A 19,350-nucleotide genomic window follows, 5' to 3' on the forward strand; every position below is an offset into this window, starting at 1 on the left:
ATTTAGTGCTAATTGTTATTTGAACTGTTATTTCTGTTAATTTAATAGGTGTAAACACAGTCAAACCAGAGTGTCCCGAGTTGTAATTGCCTCCAACAACAGCAGCAGCAGAAACAACATGGTGTAGACCAAAGGTGCCTCCACAATTAGAGCTCCTCTGAGACATGCCACACTGATTGGCTATGATGCTAATTAATGTTAATTAGCATGTTCCCAGCCTTTTTAATGGGCAACAGCGCTCTTGGTCCTTACTTATCCAGCTGTTTGCTGTGAATGCATGATTTACTGTGAATAATGTTTCCAGTAAAAGACATTCAACACATACCGATGTCCTGTTTGTGTGGTTTGATGAGTCAGTGTTGTGTCAGTGAGGCTGCAGAAACTTGTAGTGTATCTAAAGTCTTTGTATACAATATTTTGAAAACAACTGATAACCCTGTAATTTAATGAAATTACAAGAGATTGGAAATGTTGGATTTTTACACTGGTGACATCAGAGCCTTTTTAAAATTACTTAAATCACATGCAACTGTGTGATAAAATAAAATCTTACCAACGTAGCAGTAGTAGTATTGTATATTTGTCACTTAGAAAGGCTATCTTATCTTATTTTCATCTCTTCACTTAAAAACATAAAAATACACACGTGTGAAACAAACACACAAACTCTGCAGTTTTCCATTTAAAGCACAGAAATGTTAAAATAACAATAAAGTGAAGAATTAATGATTTGACCCAAAAAACTTTAAACTTCAAACAGCAATGTTAGAAGAAACTATACAGTTCAAAGGAATCAGTAACACATGTATATATTAAAAAGCAATTATGTTTCAGAACATTTAGACCTGCGCTAACAATAACTGTCAAACGTGTGCCACACAATGTCTCACCTAGGACAGCGAATAAAGACGACCAGCAGTTTCTACAGATTTGGTTCAGTTCGTTGTCTTTTGGGCAGACGGAGTCTCTCTGTCTTGAGGAACTGTTCGATTTTTGAGATCTGCGCCCTGAATGATTTCTGTTGATCGTCCCTCTCCTGGGAGCAGGAGAGTTCCCAGTTGGACTCTGAACTAGGTCCTGCAGCTAAGGTAGGAGCTCTGCTACACCTGATTCAAAGAAAACACTAGCATGAACTTGTTTGTAGTCAGTAATCATATTATTAATCATGTAATAATACACATTTCAAATTAAGCGATACAAATTCTCCTTACCATTAGACTGAAGTAATGCACTTAAATGAAAATGTTTAAGATAAGATAATAAGATAAAATAACCTTTATTAGCCCCGCACATGGGAAATTTGATTTGTTACAGCAGAAAGTGGACAGTGCAAAGTCACATAGCAAAAATTAGAAAAACGCTGGAATAGAATAAGATGATAAGAATACTTCTAAAACTTCTAAAATATCATTTTTAACCAAGAAAAAAAAAAAAAACCCTCTTGTTTTTTGTCAATACTTTTGTTAACTACTGAATGGGCCAAAACGTTAGTGAAGAACATTTTCATTCAGGTGTGTAGATACAAAGATAGGAGCTATGAAATTTGCCCATTATTACTTATTTACTTTGACATTTATTCTGGTTCAAATGCTGGTGTCTTCTTTCTAAAGAACAAACATACTCACTCTGCAGTGGTTTGCCATGACAGTTTGCTGCCTGTGCTGGAGGCTGGAAAAGAACAGCTTGGCGGAGGAGCTCTGCCATCCTGCATAAAAACGACGACAAACAGTAGATATCACCAAATATCCACTGTGAGAAAGCTGTGATCAGAATCAGAATCAGAATACTTTATTGATCCCTGGGGGAAATTATTTTTTGTTACAGTGCTCCATTATAAACCAACATAAACCAACATTAAGACAAGACAGACAATACGCTAACTAAGAATAGTACAATATATACATATATACACATACATAAGTCACTCATAAATAAATAGTTGGAAAAGAAACATGTGTAGTTGTAGCAGCAAACAGTGTGTTAAGTGGATGCGTTGTACAGGGAGATGGCCACAGGCAGGAATGATTTCCTGTGTCGTTCAGTGGTGCTTTTCGGTAATCTCAGTCTCTCACTGAACGAGCTCCTGTGACTGACCAGCATGTCATGGAGTGGGTGGGAGGTGTTATCCAACATTGTCTTTATCTTGGACAGCATCCGCCTCTCCGACACCACCTTGAGGGAGTCCAGCTCCATCCCCACAACATTGCTGGCCTTACGGATTAGTTTATTGAGTCTGTTGGCATCTGCGACCCTCAGCCTGCTCCCCCAGCATGCAACAGCATAGAGGATCGCACTGGCCACAACAGACTCATAGAAAATCCTCAGCATTTTCTGGCAGATGTTGAAGGACCTCGGTCGCCTCAAAAAATAGAGACGACTCTGGCCCTTCCTGTAAAGTGCTGTGGTGTTTTTAGCCCAGTCCAGTTTATTGTCAATGTGTACTCCAAGGTATTTATAGTCCTCCACAATGTCAACACTGACCCCCTGAATTGAAACAGAGGTCAAGTGTTTCCTGGTCTTCCTGAAGTCCACGATCAGTTCCTTGGTCTTTGCCACGTTGAGCTGCAGATGATTCTGCTCAAACAACGTGATAAAGGAGTCGACCACAGCCCGGTACTCTGTCTCATCATCCCTGCTGATGATTGTGGTCACACAAAGTTTGTGTTTCATATTTATTATTCTATAATATAATAGTTTGAGATAATACAGTAAATAAGAAACACAAAGATTCTTCTATAGGATTTGGACTATTACTGGCAGATAAATCAAATGTATGAAAAGAGTGAGTATTCATAGTGTTCAACCTTCTCCTTCAGTTCTCTGTGGCATGCTTCTAGGCCAAATCCTGAGTGATCGCAATCTAGTCCTGATAAAGTGATAAAGTGGAATATCAAATGAACAATGTGGATTCACAACCCAGTAACTCCCCTGATCTGCAATCTATGGCCAATTCTGAAAATCAAGCGGACAAGCAGAAGCCCACAGACTGTGATCAACCTGGTGCACCTATAAGGCAGAAATCTATCACCACCATTTGGTCTTTTTTTGGTACAAAAATGTCAGTTCAATGCTTAATTCCTTCATAAGAAAAGAAAAGACAGATAAACAAATTCAGGGCAGACAATAAGCAGCAACAACTGATATTTGTATCTGTATCCAGCCCAGAGAGAGCAGCCAGAACTCTTCGCTTTGGTCTTCTTTACAATTTGTTAAACTATCAGATGAGTTTGTTTTTTCCCCTCATACTCGAGTCATGCTGCAGCCCATCTCCCTCAACTGCGAGCACCTGGATTGTATAAAACACAGAGTGACAGTGCGGTGATGGTGACAAAAGAGTTTGGGAGCGTGTGAGAGAGAAAAAGTGAAACAGAATTAAAAAAAAGTGAAACAGCAAGAGGGTGGAGAAGGTGAGTGAGGGACAAATGATGAAGTGAGAGAGGAAGACAGAGCGAGAGTGGAGACCAGAGACTGAGTGAGTGAGAGAGGCGAGGTACCCAGGCATCATTAGGTACTTTTTCTTCCACAGGTCATTTGTTCTCTGTCTGTCTGGCTGTCTATGAGCTCAACATACATCAAGCCACATCCATTCGGTCAACACCTGACCGAACATTAATCAAAGAGCAGGAAAGTTTGAAACCTCTGAAATCTTTGTCAGATATTCTGCGTACTCTGTTAAACAAGTTCTCCTACATTCTAAATGTCCAGGACCACAAAAATGTTGAAAGAGCATTTTAATATCTAGTTCCTCTGAGGACATGTCAGGCTGTTGTAACGGGCATATTCATTCAAGCTCCAGCTCAAATTTCCCATGGGCTCCGCTCAGACACATTCTATAAAATGATGAAGCTCTGAATCTGTGGAACAGCAATGACCTCGACAGAGAAAACCCTTTTATAACGGTCATTCTGATGTCCTCTGAGGGGGGGGGCACGCATTTCTATGTGAACACGACACTGTGGCCATTTCCTGCTGCTCAACATCAACTTGTACTAGAGAACACGATTAAAGCTTCACTGTGATGAAATGTACTTGGACACGGGCTTCAGCAGCTGAAATTAAATTTTCCAAAGTGCAGCTCGCACAGTGAGGACTCATCAATAAAGCTCTCAAATGTAAAGGTATGTAAATCATGAGCTGTGCTTTATCACTTGACTAGTGTTTTACAAGCTATTTTAAAATAACTTCTGTGACATACATATATGATTATTAACTCTCACAGTTATAAATGAGCCACCTTCTAAAGTGTCGTACCAGCAATTCCCTACTTCTTAACAACTGACCGTATCTGCTGCTGTTCTCTCTCTGCAGGTCTCCTGCACTGCTTCCCAGAGTCCCTGCTGCTTTCTCCTCAGGGAAGGTGCGGTCCCACAGACACTGGAGGCATTCAACAGGTCTGACGCCCTCATAATCACCAAGGGGACTAAGAGGAATGAGGTGAGATGGCAAGAACAGCAAGAAAGCAAGAATGAATGATGATTAGTAATGGTAAGAAACGCAGACGGACAATGAATTCACTGTGTAAGATGTTCCTAGTCATGCATCAGAGCAGTTTCTGTGCTCCTTAGTGAAATGATAAACCACCACCATTGTCGTGTTTGCTTTTGAGGGGCTTGGGTATTATTGTGCTGGCAGGATGTCCTGGGAATCCAGCAGTTGTATTCTGCTCAGACAGAGAAGATCCCTGGAAAAAAACACCAAGATTTTAACTGATATAAAACTAACCACAGCTTTAAAGCATTTCTACATCCGAATGTCAAAAAATTGTTGCGATTACAAACTAAGATTAACTGCACTTCTCTAGGTTAGTGTAGCTAGTTAGTCCTGTATGAGCATCACATGACTTTTGAAACTGTTGTACATATTTTCATCACACAGCTTGAAAACGCTACAACCTTTTGATTCTAATACCTGGATTGGCTGGTGCGCTATGGTGACATCTGACTTTGTTCTGGAGTTTGACTTTCTTCTCTCGGCAGCGGCCCACTCAAATAATGGCCTGTAAGTCTTTTTGCTGGGCAGAGACGATTCGCCACAATCACTCAGCAGCTTCTCTCCTAACTCAGGCTGCTTGTGACCCAGACTTGTAACGAGTGGCAGCTTCGGATCTGTTTCACTTTTAGTCTTCTTTGTATCTTCTGTGTCCTTTATATGCTCACTTTTCACCTCAGAATCAAGGGTTATGGCACCCATCGTAATATTAACATTGCCATCTTTTAAGTGGGATTCTTCCATAGGTGTTTGATAGACATTCGTATCTACACTTGATTCATCTTTTCTTCTGTTCTCTACACTTGGATCACCCTTTCCTTCAACAGTTACCACAGACTTCCGCTGCCCATCTTTCTGCTCTAAGCTTTCCAGCAGCTGCTCAGGTTCTGCCAGTTTTTCACTCACAGGTACATCAAAGATTTCATCTGTTTGCGTCATATCTGAAATAACATCAGAAGGAGTACGTGTTTCTGTATGTGTCTGACATGATCCCAAGTTTTCAGCGCTGTGAAAACCATATGAGTGACCAGCTGATGCGGCATCGTCTGTCTGTGAGGTACTTGACTGCTTCAGGTGTTCAGAAAGTCCAGCAGAAAGCTCCCCTGCTTTTTTGGTGGGAGGCTGACTTAGTGATCCTGTGTCTCCGTCTGAGCTTTGGACCTCGTTTTGACACAAATTTGAAACTTCCTGTTGTTCAGAGCTAACACTTTGATGTTCTCCATCTCTTCCAGTCTCACCATGGATCTTCAAATGTTTGCATTCAGCATCCTTTTCACTGACTTTCTGACAGAGACTTTGTGTGAAGTCTGAGGGTTTACAGACATCCACAGGCGGCTCAGCGCCCATGAAGTCAATGACCTGCAGTGTGTGGCTCTTTTCAGCAGTCATATCAGTGATCGTCTGGGCTCGTATCTGTGTTTGTGGTGTCTGCACTGCTGTCTTTTCTCTCTCCTTCGCTCCATCCGCTCTATCTTTTGTTTCTGTTCCAGCATCCTTTGCTGACCCCTCACTGTCCTCTCGCCTGTTTCTTCTATCTGTTGTTTGTGCCATGGCTGTTCCTCTCTTTTCTCCAGCACATCCTCCCTCCTTCACATCTTCTCCTTGATCGTCTTCCCTATTCCTCAGCTGTCCTGTATTTTTCTCCTCTTCTTCTCTATGGCTATTTCCTTGTTTCCCGCTGTCCTTCTCCTCATGTTCTTTCTCATTCATTCCTGTGTCGTCTCCTTTATTTTTCATGTTTGTTGGTAAATCTGCAGATTCACCGAGAGAGCTGTAATCGGAGTTCGATGCAGTTATACTACTCGCAGAGCAACCTCTGATAAAGTGGGTATCATCATCAGACACAGAGAGAGCAGTATTAGTTAGATCTGAAAGCACATCAGGGTTGTGTTCACTTTTCGAGTTGTTAACCCCTTTGTTCAATGTTATGGCCTCTGTGGCTCCTGTCCCAGAAAAAGTACACGAGCTGAAATTCATGGTAAGTGGACAACTGGGCATTTTTAGGTGGCTTAAAGGCTCTTTTATTGTTTGTGACTGTTGTTTTGGGACTTTTTGACCTAAAAGAGAATAAAACGCGCATGAGAAAAAATAAGAAAATGACTGTCTCATAGTGTCTTAGAACATATTTATCGTCTGTATGTTTATATTTAGTGTGCTGACCTTCAGTTTCTGCAGTGGCAAGTATCTTAGTTCCAGTTGCTGTGTCCTCTAAACGGTCTGGAATTTTGGCCTGAGAGGAGACCGAGTGCTGCAGACTGCCAAAGCCGGGAAGCTTAGATCTGGAGATGCGTTCACTTACAGATTCCTCGCCTCTAACTTCCTCCACAGAGGTGGGATGGGTAGAAACACTGAGTGTCTGGCTGCTGTCTCTTACCTGTGCAAAGAAAAATAAACATGCATGCATTCACATGACAGTTTCTCTTATAAACTCACCTACTATACATCAGCTACACCTGCTGTTATTAACATTATTCCCATAGCTGTAAATCAGAATATTATGAAAAATATTATAGTGAGCTCTGTTCCTGGTTTCTTTATCCCTGAATGTTCAAGTGCTGACTCTGGTCTGTTTTGAAAGGTTTGTCTAATAAATGAGAGGACCGCTTTGCAGTTCTTAACGTTCTGCAAGTCAGCACATGTATTTCACTTTCTGTCAAAACTGCTGAAAACACAACCTGTTAATTTTTCATTTTAGTTATTTTTCATTTTTAATATAATCATCCAACACTGCAACAGTACATATTGTTAGGTTTGTAGCTTGAACCCATCCGCTGGAACGTTGAAGACAATATAATTACACTGCTAAGCAAGACACAAATAGGCAAAGTTCTTCATGGTACTCGTGCACGGGAGAGAACCAGACAAACGCCGTTCCTTCGCTTGACCCCAGTAGCTCTCGTCCGTCCTCCCGTAACACTGTCCTTTTATTGAGGTTACATGAATATGCATAGGTTCATTAACATACGACGTCTACATACAAACAAAGAGTACCTTGCCTGTGTGTGTGTGTGTGTGTGTGTGTGTGTGTGTGTGTGTGTGTGTGTGTGTGTGTGTGTGTGTGTGTTGCTGATCAAAGGGTCAAACATCCTTGGTCAGGAAGAGGGTAGCCTCCCCCTCACCCTAGATGGTTCATCCTAGATAACACGGTGAGGAAGTCCTGCAGTTCATCTAAACAAAGAGCACTTAGACTAGAACAGACGCAACTACGTTAATCCTACCATAAAATAATAAGACACGGTATGACCTCTCATGCTCCCAAAGTGCTGTCTAATACACACAAAGTTTGCAGACTATCAAGGATCAAAACCTCTACCAATCTACAACTAATTACAAAACTCTAAGCATATATAAGTAAATATTTCTAAGCATAAATGACAATCAACAATACAAATCTAACATTTCCCCCCTTTTTGACCTTTATGCTTGAAAAGTTCCCAGGTATGAATACCTCATGTCTGACAGTTTCAATGCAAACCTTTTTATACTCAGCATATGTCAAATCACCCTAAATTACTGAAAGGTACACAGTTTAATAAATGTATTAGCAGTTACCCCATTCATTGAGCTCATCTTATGGCAAACTGCATCTTACGAGCAACCAAAGAAATTGTTAATTTAATAGTGAAACTAAAAAAGTAACATTTTCAAAAACATCTCAGCTTGGTGATGCTTCCTCCGGGTGTGCAAATCACATGTCTCTCTGCAGAGTGGTTTGAGTTCTGCAGGGCGTCATGAATGTCTCTTCTAGTTGTTTCGTTGTCCATAGGACCAGAGTCCAAATGTATGTAGAATAAACATTCAAACATACCAGTTGGTTTTGTTGTTTGTCAACATGGTTCTCAGCTATTTCCAAAGCTGCAGACCTCTCAGCACTCTAGTTTTATGGCCTCCCATTACCTCACTTCAGGCCTTCGTCCTGTGAGGGGGATATTTATGACTCCTTCATTGTCCTTCATTGTCCATACTCTGCAGAAAACACCTCTGTGGAAAGGGTGCAGGGTTGTCTTACTGCTATTATGATCCCAGCAGCCTTCAGAGTGTTATCGTATGCACAGTATAGTGGCACAGCATTAGGTGATGTTCATAGGAAACTGCTGTTATCACCACCATAGCTTCTGGTTCCTGTGCTTTCATAGAATCATGATGTCATCCCCGAACTCCTTCTGCGCTGTCGATGGAGCTTGGCACGCTCCCCTCATCCCACGAGTTTTCATGTTCCAACGCTGCTGAAGGTTTAAGGCAGAGCACGTCGTACACCTTAGTTGTCTTCCTCAGCGTCAATATTGAATCTTTCATTTTATTTAAAATCTCCTGGAAGCTCAGTAGCACAGCTCTCTGTGTGATGTCTGCTGTGCTGAAGATGATCTCTGATCCTCCTGAAGCCTCTCTCCTGGCCTCAGCTCCCATCTTGTGGACGATCCTCTCCTCTATTTTGCAGGCAGTTTCATGGTCCTTGCTGTGGCTCCAAGGTCTGATCTCATGATGGGCCCCAACCAGCTTGACCTTTGACCTCAACCACTGCCTGGCTGTCAGCTATGCCTGGAATGGTTCACGCTTCTCACTGGGCCTCTGAAGATTTCTCAGGAGATTACTGCTGCACCTGTATTTCCTTGCTAAGAAGAAAAACTTCTATTTGGAGAGCATGTCAACAATCATCAAACCACATTCTTTAGTTCAGTGAACTTCACTTATAGGCCATCAAAGCCTCATCTGAACATGGATGCACCACTTGCATAGGTTTAATATTTGTAAATAAAACGGCTAATCACACAAATCACTGCAACAATAATAGTAAACATTGTTTAATGTTAATCCTTGCACTCCACCTCTTGACGCATGGACATTCCCATGCGTCAACTCACCAAACCTGGATCCCTGTCTTAAAGAAAAAGATTAGCTAGATCATGTCCCAGGCAACATCAGGGCATCTCCTCTGGAGTAGCTCCGTAACCCTGCAATAAAAGACGTTAGCGTGTGTTGCATATTAAGTTTGCTTAACACCTGGCTCTCCCAGGAGCCTGCATACACACCATCACGGCCTGGAAAGCAAAATCTGGAAGTGAAATCAAACTTCATACCTGTAAACAATTGTATCATAAGAGTAATAAGCATTCAACATCAGCAAGACAAGTGTCATGTGCAGGTTTTCTCAAATCAGTAACTACAACTATTACCCTAATTCACCTCAGACATGGATTATCCCATGTACTCTGTTAACATTAATGTAATCAGTGACTTCTCTTAAGCAAAGTCACTCCACTCATATATTATTATTATGGGTTCAAAAGTGGCCAGCAAATGAGCCCATAATAAACTATTCCATAAATACCGTAATCTCTTATTTGTTTTACCCATGTCACTTGTCCGCTTCAGCTGAATCTACTACAGCATTCTCAAAGAAACAAACATTAGCAATACACATTGACTGTGGTCAGACGGAGGTCAGACACAGGTCAACGGATTCTAGAGGTGCCATAAAACACCATAAAGTTAACACTCGCTGTGGAAACAGTAACACTGGTCTCATCACAGTATGTCTCAAACTATATTAATTTCTCCATCAACATATGCCTGTAACTACAGTTTTCTTCACACATAAACCCAGAAATCTTGTAGTAGAGAAACATTAGCCAGTATTCCTATAAATCACATGATCAAACACATGAAGAACCGTAATGCTGTAAAAACGAAAATGCAAATGTTAGCGCTTGCGCAGGCGTATGCATACTTTGTCACAGTTATCTCTGTGAGCACACAAGCTAGTGAATGACACACACATAGTAAATTCACAGACACAGAAAATGGCATTTAAAATGTTAAATCATCACGCAACCTCGAGTGTTGCTGTCATCTTCCTGCTTCTGTAAAGGGAAGCACACACAGACTCATCTGCCCCCCTGCCAGGCGGGGGTCAACTTCACACAGTCGTGTTACATCAGTAAAGTCTTGTCAGCTTTTGTCAGCTTTTACCAGTCAGTCAGTTTGTTTTCCTTTCACTCACTCATTCATGCATTCATTCTTTCTTTCTTTGCTGATAGTGGAACCTATCGTCGCATTTAGTTTCCACTCTCAGCAAAATGACGTCATTTCAAAAAGAAAAAGAAGAACTTTAGTTTGGATTACATCGCTGAATCCTTTTGGACTGGGACTGTCATTTAATAATTGTCCCAAATAAGTGGCTTTCTCCAGAGTCCATTTAAATGTGGAGAACTCACTTGGCACAATTTTCTCGACGACGTGTAGCGCTTTTAATTCCCGACGTGCAGATCTGCTTAAAGAACAGAGATTATCAAACAAAACTTTCAGTGCACTGTGAAAGTATCAAAATAAAAAGGCCTTGTTAAGTCATGACACAAACTCCTCATCTCAGGTAAATCATACCATTAGCATGGTTCATCATACCATCATACTAATCGGCAGGCTCAACTTCACAACAAAAGAAAAATCATCAGCTAGATTCACTCCAAATCAACCATCAGCTGCACAACACACAACATAAGCCTAATGTCTTCTTTAACTTATGAGTTTAATCACCAGGTCTGTGTTCTTCACTCATTTAGGCCACAGATCTATTTTATTCAGTTTTCCTTTTTCCCTTCATCATAAAACATGTGACATGCTGTCATGCACTTCACAAAACAGTCTGTTCTGACGTATTCAGAGTTGTGTATCTAAATACAGGATTCACTCGCACATCAAAGCAGGAAACTCAGTGTTTTAGAGTCTCCACTCAACACACAACAACTCCAACACATCTCATTCACTCGTACTAGAATTCAATCACCTTTCATTAATCTAAAACCAATCAACTAATTTGCATATCAGCTATTAACCCACTAAGTTGACAGGACGACAGAAAAGCATGTTCAAAATAGTATCACAAAAGACAATTTCCCTCATACAGTAAATTACATGTGCTGCCTCAATCAAGCAGGAAGCTTCTCCCAATTTACCATTTTAACAACTAAATTTATTGTCTGATCACTGGTTGGTCAAACCAGGATCTTTTTTCTCACAAAAGTTAAACTGTTGTCCTGCAACTTGGAGAGTCAATTTTTTTTCTTTAGGATAAATTCAGCATTTGATAACAAGTGTCTGCTAAATTGACACTATTGTAACACTGATGAAAGATAACAAGCTAATTTTCATTACATGTGTTTGTGTTATTAGGCAGGTCTAATGCATGTCTGTGGAGCTGCATCTCCAGCAGAGCATGTTCTTAAAGCTGCCTTTCCTACACACTTCTCTGCTATTATTTAATCATTTCTTAACTAATGTGCTATGAGTCTTCATGAGTCATTTTGTGTTTGGAATTGTTAGTAGGGTTAATGCATGTTCTGCTTGTGTGTGTGTGATTTTGTATATGTTTCTATTTTCGCAATGTTTCATACTCCGTCTCAATTTTCCAACTTAAGCAGTCAGTTTTCTTTTCCCCAGGTTTGCTAACCCAAATTTTGATTTCCCACATTAAATAATTCCTATGTGTTCTCACCTAGTCTTCTCACTCTGTTGTCCTCTCCCACTTCAACAGTCCAATAGCCGGCAGTTCTCCTTCAGCTTTGTCCTGTGTCCCACTGTCTCTTCTTGCCATTTTACTCCACAGGTGGCAAATGTCAAACTCCAACTGTTCAGTTCTCCTCAAACGTTTTCTTCACATGCACAGTGAAGTCACAGCCACTCTCACTATTGTCCTCTGATGCGGTTGACTTCGTGCTAGTGGCTGAAGTGCTGCTGCTGCTGCCTTCCTGGGCGACTTCTTAGCAGCTGCTGCCGGTTTCTTGGCTTTGGCCGCGGCGGGCGTCTTAGCTTTGGTCTCAGTAACCCTGTTCATCTTGAAGGATCCGGAGGCCCCGGTGCCCTTGGTCTGCACCAGAGTGCCCTTCGCCACCAGACTCTTGATGGCGGTCTTGACACGGGCCTTGTTCTTGTCCACATCGTAGCCTCCGGCAGCCAGAGCCTTCTTGAGAGCGGCCACGGCTTTCACAATCAGCTCGCCCACGCTGAGGCTGACCTTCTTGGGCTTGGAAGTCATCGTCTTCTTCTTCTTGGCCTGAACCTCGGCGCAGGGCGTGTTTATGATGGAGCCTTTCCCACCACAGCGCTGGCACGTTGAACGCATCATGAAGGGTCCATTTCTTTCATGTCGCTAGCCGCATGTGGCTTGCCCGAGTCACTCAGTCCTTTTTGAGCATTTCAACATGCTGCCGCCGCAGACCCTGGCCTCAGATCCAGCAAGTTTAGCGCGCTGATCTCCAAAAAAGTCCCGAAGGCCAGAAAGACGTCAAATAAGTGTCTCGTGCTGAGAACTCAAACAAAAACTCCTCTTCACGCTGCCATCTTGCTCGCCCCTCCGTGAAATTCAACCAATCAGACAGGAAGATGGGTTTGCTTTCTTCTTCTGCTGCTGTTTATCCACATTGCTGCTGCTTTGCTGGGACTTTTTGTGCTCAGGACTTGATGCTGTCTCTTTATCATGTTATTGCTTTGGAGCTGCATTCCTTGTCTTCAGGGAGGGGTGAGAGCTTGCTTGCTTGTGAGGTTGAGAGACACATGGCGCTGTAAATAAGTCAGCCAGAAACTTGGCCTGCATGTTTCCAATGATGTTGAAATATAACTTTCTTCCGACTGCTGCATGTGGAAAATTGATTCAGGTCTGCTTTTCACCTGGAAGTGACAACTAAGACATTTTCATTATTATCATCACTGCTTAATCAACACATATCTCTCTCTCTCTCTCTCTCTCTCTGTTTTTGTGAACAATCCTTTCTTAAAAGCAGAAAATGAAATTATAGTTGTTTTTTTGGTTGATCAACACAAAACCTTTTTCCTATGATTATTTTTTTTCTACAATATAAATTCTCCCTCTTATTCACTCTTTTTTTTTTTTTTTTTTATTTACAATAGCTGGTGACCTGCAAAATCACCGCTGTCACTCACAATCAAAGGCAATTACTCTTGCACAGTGCACAAAAACACTGTGATGTCAGACACATTCACACTCACTTTGTCATCTGCATAAATAAATCATATGGCTGGAGATATGTGCCATGGTGATCCATAGGCATGATCACACGTTTATTTAATTATTTCCAACCCAACAAAACAAATAAACAAAAACATGATGCTGATGCTATGAACACTCCACACACAAGAGTCAAGATTCAGGAAAACTGCTCATGGAAACGCTGCACACTCCAGTTATCACAGTTAACATAGTGCTGTTTCCCTCTCTTAGAGTAGTTCTCAGACAGCTCTCGATCTGATAATGTGTAGCCTGCTCATCAGCTCAGAAGAAAAAAAAAAAAAACTGCAACGCAACATCACACAGTAGTTGCTCTGCCCACAGTGGCAAAGTCTTACACTTTCATATTCAACTCAGCTTCTCCATCATGTACTTTTAGATGTTTCATACAGGGTTCAGCATATTAGTTGTTTTCACAGATGTGCTCTATATCTCAACAATGGCTCATAATAAGACGACAGTCTTTCACACAGGTCAAGTGCCTCTATGCACTTCATTAGTTTAAATATTTACCTATATCACTTCACCTCACATGTCATTGTACTGAATTTAAGCAACCACAAGCTTAATGTAGATTACTTTTAACAACTATCCACCTCAATTACGTCTATGGTCTGGCACACAGGCTGTTGTCGATCAGGGCAAGCTAAAGAATAAACATTTTGTGTCAGCTGCCAGGAGCAAAGTCCAGCACAAACGTCTGTCTCCCTCCAACTCACTCTTGGTTGCTTAGAAACCCATGATAACAACAACAGTCGGTGTCACAGACCACATGTTCTGCTCCGCACACACTCACACACAACAACAACAACGACAACAACAACAACAACAACAACAACAACGACGACGACAATGACAACAACACAAAATAGGCCTACTCCGGACTCACACCGGACCGCTCGGGACCCTGACCCAGTTGTGGGACGCTCACCCACTCGCGCGACAAAACCCAATGAAGGGACGCTCGGGACACACACCCAGGGCGATTTCAAAACCGGACACTCACCGGACGCTTGGGACCCTTGGGCGATTTAACCAAAACTTCTTTTTCGGGACACTAACCCAGTTATCGCTCCACAAAGCAGCGAACTTCTCAACGCCTCACAAAATGGCGGAGACTGCACAACGACACGGTTATAGAGTCGGCCTCTTTAAACTTACTTGGCGTTGCTTAGAGTGTAATATCAGCCCGAATCCCGCCGACCGTCATTCATCGAGGAGAAAAGACAGACCGCGAATCCACAGGAACTTCCTGGCTGACGTCAGTCTTTCAGCGTGCCTCTCCTCCCCTCGGTGAATGCGATTCCAGGGCTCCGGCATCGAAGGACCAATTAATGTTAGGTTTGTAGCTTGAACCCATCCGCTGGAACGTTGAAGACAATATAATTACACTGCTAAGCAAGACACAAATAGGCAAAGTTCTTCATGGTACTCGTGCACGGGAGAGAACCAGACAAACGCCGTTCCTTCGCTTGACCCCAGTAGCTCTCGTCCGTCCTCCCGTAACACTGTCCTTTTATTGAGGTTACATGAATATGCATAGGTTCATTAACATACGACGTCTACATACAAACAAAGAGTACCTTGCCTGTGTGTGTGTGTGTGTGTGTGTGTGTGTGTGTGTGTGTGTGTGTGTGTGTGTGTGTGTGTGTGTTGCTGATCAAAGGGTCAAACATCCTTGGTCAGGAAGAGGGTAGCCTCCCCCTCACCCTAGATGGTTCATCCTAGATAACACGGTGAGGAAGTCCTGCAGTTCATCTAAACAAAGAGCACTTAGACTAGAACAGACGCAACTACGTTAATCCTACCATAAAATAATAAGACACGGTATGACCTCTCATGCTCCCAAAGTGCTGTCTAATACACACAAAGTTTGCAGACTATCAAGGATCAAAACCTCTACCAATCTACAACTAATTACAAAACTCTAAGCATATATAAGTAAATATTTCTAAGCATAAATGACAATCAACAATACAAATCTAACACATATATTGGTAGAAAAAAGTGAAGGTCCCCTGTAAATACTTTAAACTTATCAATTGAGTAGTACAAAGTCTGCGTGATGAGTTTTTCCATGTAAAAACAGAGTTGTAGAAAAGTGTTTATTGTGTTCTGTTAAGAGAAACTCTCTTCTTCTTCATCTCACCCTATCCCTAGCATCCTCTACTGTCACACCAACATCCATGAATCTTCTTTTCCTCTTTTCCTCCTGCCTGCCAGCCCCATATTTAGCATCCTTTGCCCAGTGTATCCACTATCTCTCCCCTGTACGTGTCCAACCGTCAGCCTTGCCGCTATAACTCTGCCTCCGAAACACTGAACCTGAGCTGTCTCTCTGATGTACTCAAATCAAGTAAAGTTCGTCTCTACAGGACATTTAAAAACAACAGCTGTTGAACAAAGTGCTATATATCTAAAATGATCAAATCAAATAAAACACAGGAGAAAAATGACAGAGTTAAATGAAATATAAAGCTGTGTAAAAACAGCACAAATGAAAGTACTTCAAACTCATTCTGATTTAAAAGCCAAAAAATACATACGGGGTTTGAAAGCATCTAATACTGGAGATGTCCTGATGTTAGGGACAATTTGCTCCACAGACCTGATCCCCTTTGTGCTTTAATCTGGAGCTCGGCCTCTTGTCCTTTTTCAGCACCACTGTCTCTATAGCAGCAGGTCTCACCGCCATCTTGCAAACCTTCCCTTTCACTCTTGCTTTCACAAATCACCCAAGACACTCATCTCCAACAACTGTACCCTGCCTACACTCTCTTCTTCACATTACTTGTGCACTGCCCATTGCTTTGAATGGTTAACCCCAGGCATTTAAATTCATCCACCATCACTGCTTCTTCTCCTTGGAGCATCCCTGTTACATCTGCTTGTTTTTACGAACTTTTATTTCTCTTCTCTCCAGAGCATACCTCCACCTCTCCAGGCTCTCTTTCATCTGTTCACTACTTCCGCTACAAATCACAGTGTCATTATTTGTCATTTGTAGCCCCCCGTACCCATCTTTCACTCCTGCCTCACATGACACGTGTAATCCCCTACATGTGTTTTTGGATACATACCTCCATTTCATGTATGTGCTGTTCATGTGATTTGGCCTGTAAGGACAGCTCAGCGTGTTTCTGATGAAGATCATCATAAGCCTCTTTCAGTGCTTGAAGGGCTTCTTGCTGTGTCTTGAGGTGATCCAGAAACTTCGTCTTCTGTTTACCCACACAGACAAATGAAAGATGTGATTTTAAATGAGCTTGTATGATTTTCTGGCATCTTCCCATATACACATTAAGTCTGCTATAGAAGAGTCCAGCCTGACGGACACTGTAAATATGTGCTACTATCATCACAATGCCTTCTCCCACAGCACAGTTTTTCTTCTACCTCTTTGTCCCAGCTGGTCTTGGAAGCAGCATAGCTCTCCATCAGTTGGGCCACCTTGTCTTCCATTGCCTTGCTTTGCTCTCCCATCACCTCATGTTCCTGTTTAAGGGCCTGCAGTAAAATTAATCGCCCATGTGGTTTTAGTGCAATACTAAATTTTTATGTGTTTATTTAATGTGAACAGGGGGTTCTAAACAGGGCAGGCAGAGAGAGGACTTCTTGCTAATACAAATCAGTTGGCTTGTGTCATTTTGATAATGATTTTAATAAATTAATGAATAGGTGAATTAAAATGAGAGGGGGTGGTATAGAGAGAAGAAAAGAGAACAATAAACTTTAAAGCTATAAATGCAGAATAAACACACTATCATTCAGTTGTGGAGCCGACTATATTCACACATGTACATGCTGTGATATACAACATCCCATTCATCAAGTTTATGGGAAGGAACAATGGTTGTCATTCATTTTGGTCTTTGCATAAATTTACTCTATAATCATTTAAATAGACCCTGAAAAATTTCTGATCTGTGTGGGACCAATGGGTGGTGCAGGGTTTTATCTGGAGACATAAATCACATTTTCTATCAGCCAAAACTCCAACGTGCATGAAAAGGAGGTTTCTACAAAGGTGAAGTGGGATAACAGACATGTCATTACTATACGTTTGGCATTTATTTTTGTTTTTGCACACAAAAACCAATTAAAGTATTCTAACATAAAAGGACTGAAATCGCACTAACTTTAAAGTCCAGAGTCTGTAAGGATAAATTTCATTCGCCCCAAATTTTTTGTTAAATGTGGCTTAAATGTATGACTGTAATTTGTAAGAATCAACAAGATAAATTCTTCTATTTCTTCCTTATTATTGATAAACAAAGACACACCTGGAGCTAATTTTTTCTCTCCTGTAGGCAAAAAAAACTTTGTTATTATTAAATCAATTTTGCTTACCAGTGATGCTTACCAATATTTGTACTACATACAATATATGATAGTTAACATGAATACACCAGTTAAAAATAAATCAGGAGATTAAGATGTGCTATTTTTTCTGATTTACACTTTACATTTCTATTCTTTTCTTCTTTGCAACACTTTTCTGAATGTGTGATTAAGGTTGAAATGTGTATTTGGACATAATTATCCAATCTAACACATTAATAAACAAGAAGCACTCCAAAATGTAGCTCTCTCTCTGGGCACTATTTACTTAGCATGACGAAAGTTTCGGCCTGTCTCAGCAATGCAAAGCCCCCAGCATCCAACATCACCATGGAGGAGAGGAAGACACTCACATCACTTAGTGATGACAACAACATTATCATCCTTGCAGCAGACAAGGGTCGGTGCACAGTATTGCTAAACCAGAAAGACTATCATGAGAAGATTTTGTCACTACTCAGTGATGAAAATACTTATAAGCCCCTGAAACGAGACCCAGGAAGTGGCTACAGGAAGAGGGTGATAGACTGTCTGAAGCAGTGAGAACAAGACAAGGCTATCGACCGGACCTCATACCACAGGCTGTACCCAGGGGAATCTACACCAAGTCTGTATGGTTTACCGAAAATACATAAACAGGGTGCACCTTTAAGACCGATTGTCTGTATGATCAACTCTGTCACCTATAACATCTCCAAGTTTCTGGCTTCGATCCTCAACCCGCTGGTGGGCAGCTCTGAACACCACATCCAGAACACCCTGGATTTTGTTGAGAAGGTGAGAGATGTCATTATGGAGGCAGATGAAACCATGGTCTCGTACGACGTTACATCTCTCTTCACTTGCATCCCAGTCACGAAAGCGTTGGAGGTAGTCCGTAAGAGATTAGGATGACCCCAACCTCAGCAACAGGACCACTCTCAGCATCGACCAAGTGTGTTTGAACTGTGTCTTCATTCCACCTACTTCACATACAAGGGTCAGTTCTACAGGCAGAAACATGGGTGTGCCATGGGCTCCCCAGTTTCACCCATCGTGGCCAATTTATACATGGAAGAAGTGGAAAAAAGGGCTTTGCTATCCTACCCTGGAACACCACCAAGCCATTGGTTCAGATATGTGGATGACACCTGGGTGAAAATCAAATCTCAGGACGTACCACATTTCGCGGATCACGTTAACTCGGTGGACCGACACATCAAATTCACCAGGGAGGATATGAAAAGTGGCAGGTTAGCCTTCTTAGGCTGTGAGATTTCCATCAGTAATGGGGGCCATCTAAAAGCTGACGTGTACCGTAAACCTACACCAGTATTTAAGGTTTGACTCTCATCATCCACTGGAGCACAAACTGGGTGTCATCAGGACGCTACAACACAGAGTGAACACCATCCCCACTGACACAGCGGCCAGGGAGGCAGAAGAACAGCCCAAGCGAAAACCTGTAGTGATCCCATATGTGTCAGGAGTATCGGAGCAGTTGAGACGCATTTTTTCTA

The 19,350-nt window shown here is 41.8% G+C and overlaps 1 protein-coding gene and 1 pseudogene across 3 annotated transcripts in view; both read right to left on the reverse strand.

Annotated features, from left to right (window-relative positions):
* Window positions 1–425: 425 nt before the first annotated feature.
* ccdc73 (coiled-coil domain containing 73) overlaps window positions 426–19,350 on the reverse strand; it is a 32,059-nt gene continuing 13,134 nt past the window's right edge. For all 3 annotated transcript variants that reach the window (XM_085464724.1, XM_085464723.1, XM_085464725.1), the window contains 8 exons: window positions 16,907–17,017; window positions 16,591–16,731; window positions 6,649–6,862; window positions 4,909–6,545; window positions 4,585–4,681; window positions 4,281–4,420; window positions 1,626–1,705; window positions 426–1,106 (listed from right to left, as the gene is read on the reverse strand). In XM_085464724.1, the coding sequence (XP_085320850.1) occupies window positions 923–1,106; window positions 1,626–1,705; window positions 4,281–4,420; window positions 4,585–4,681; window positions 4,909–6,545; window positions 6,649–6,862; window positions 16,591–16,731; window positions 16,907–17,017 (2,604 nt within the window). In that variant the 3' untranslated portion in view covers window positions 426–922. The remainder of the gene's footprint in view (window positions 1,107–1,625; window positions 1,706–4,280; window positions 4,421–4,584; window positions 4,682–4,908; window positions 6,546–6,648; window positions 6,863–16,590; window positions 16,732–16,906; window positions 17,018–19,350) is intronic.
* LOC146706536 (histone H1 pseudogene) lies at window positions 11,863–13,132 on the reverse strand (annotated as a pseudogene).

The sequence above is a fragment of the Copadichromis virginalis genome, linkage group LG7, assembly GCF_057382275.1.
Source record: "Copadichromis virginalis isolate Kocher_CV1m ecotype Utaka linkage group LG7, C_Virginalis_male_GT1.1, whole genome shotgun sequence".
Taxonomy (NCBI): domain Eukaryota; kingdom Metazoa; phylum Chordata; class Actinopteri; order Cichliformes; family Cichlidae; genus Copadichromis; species Copadichromis virginalis.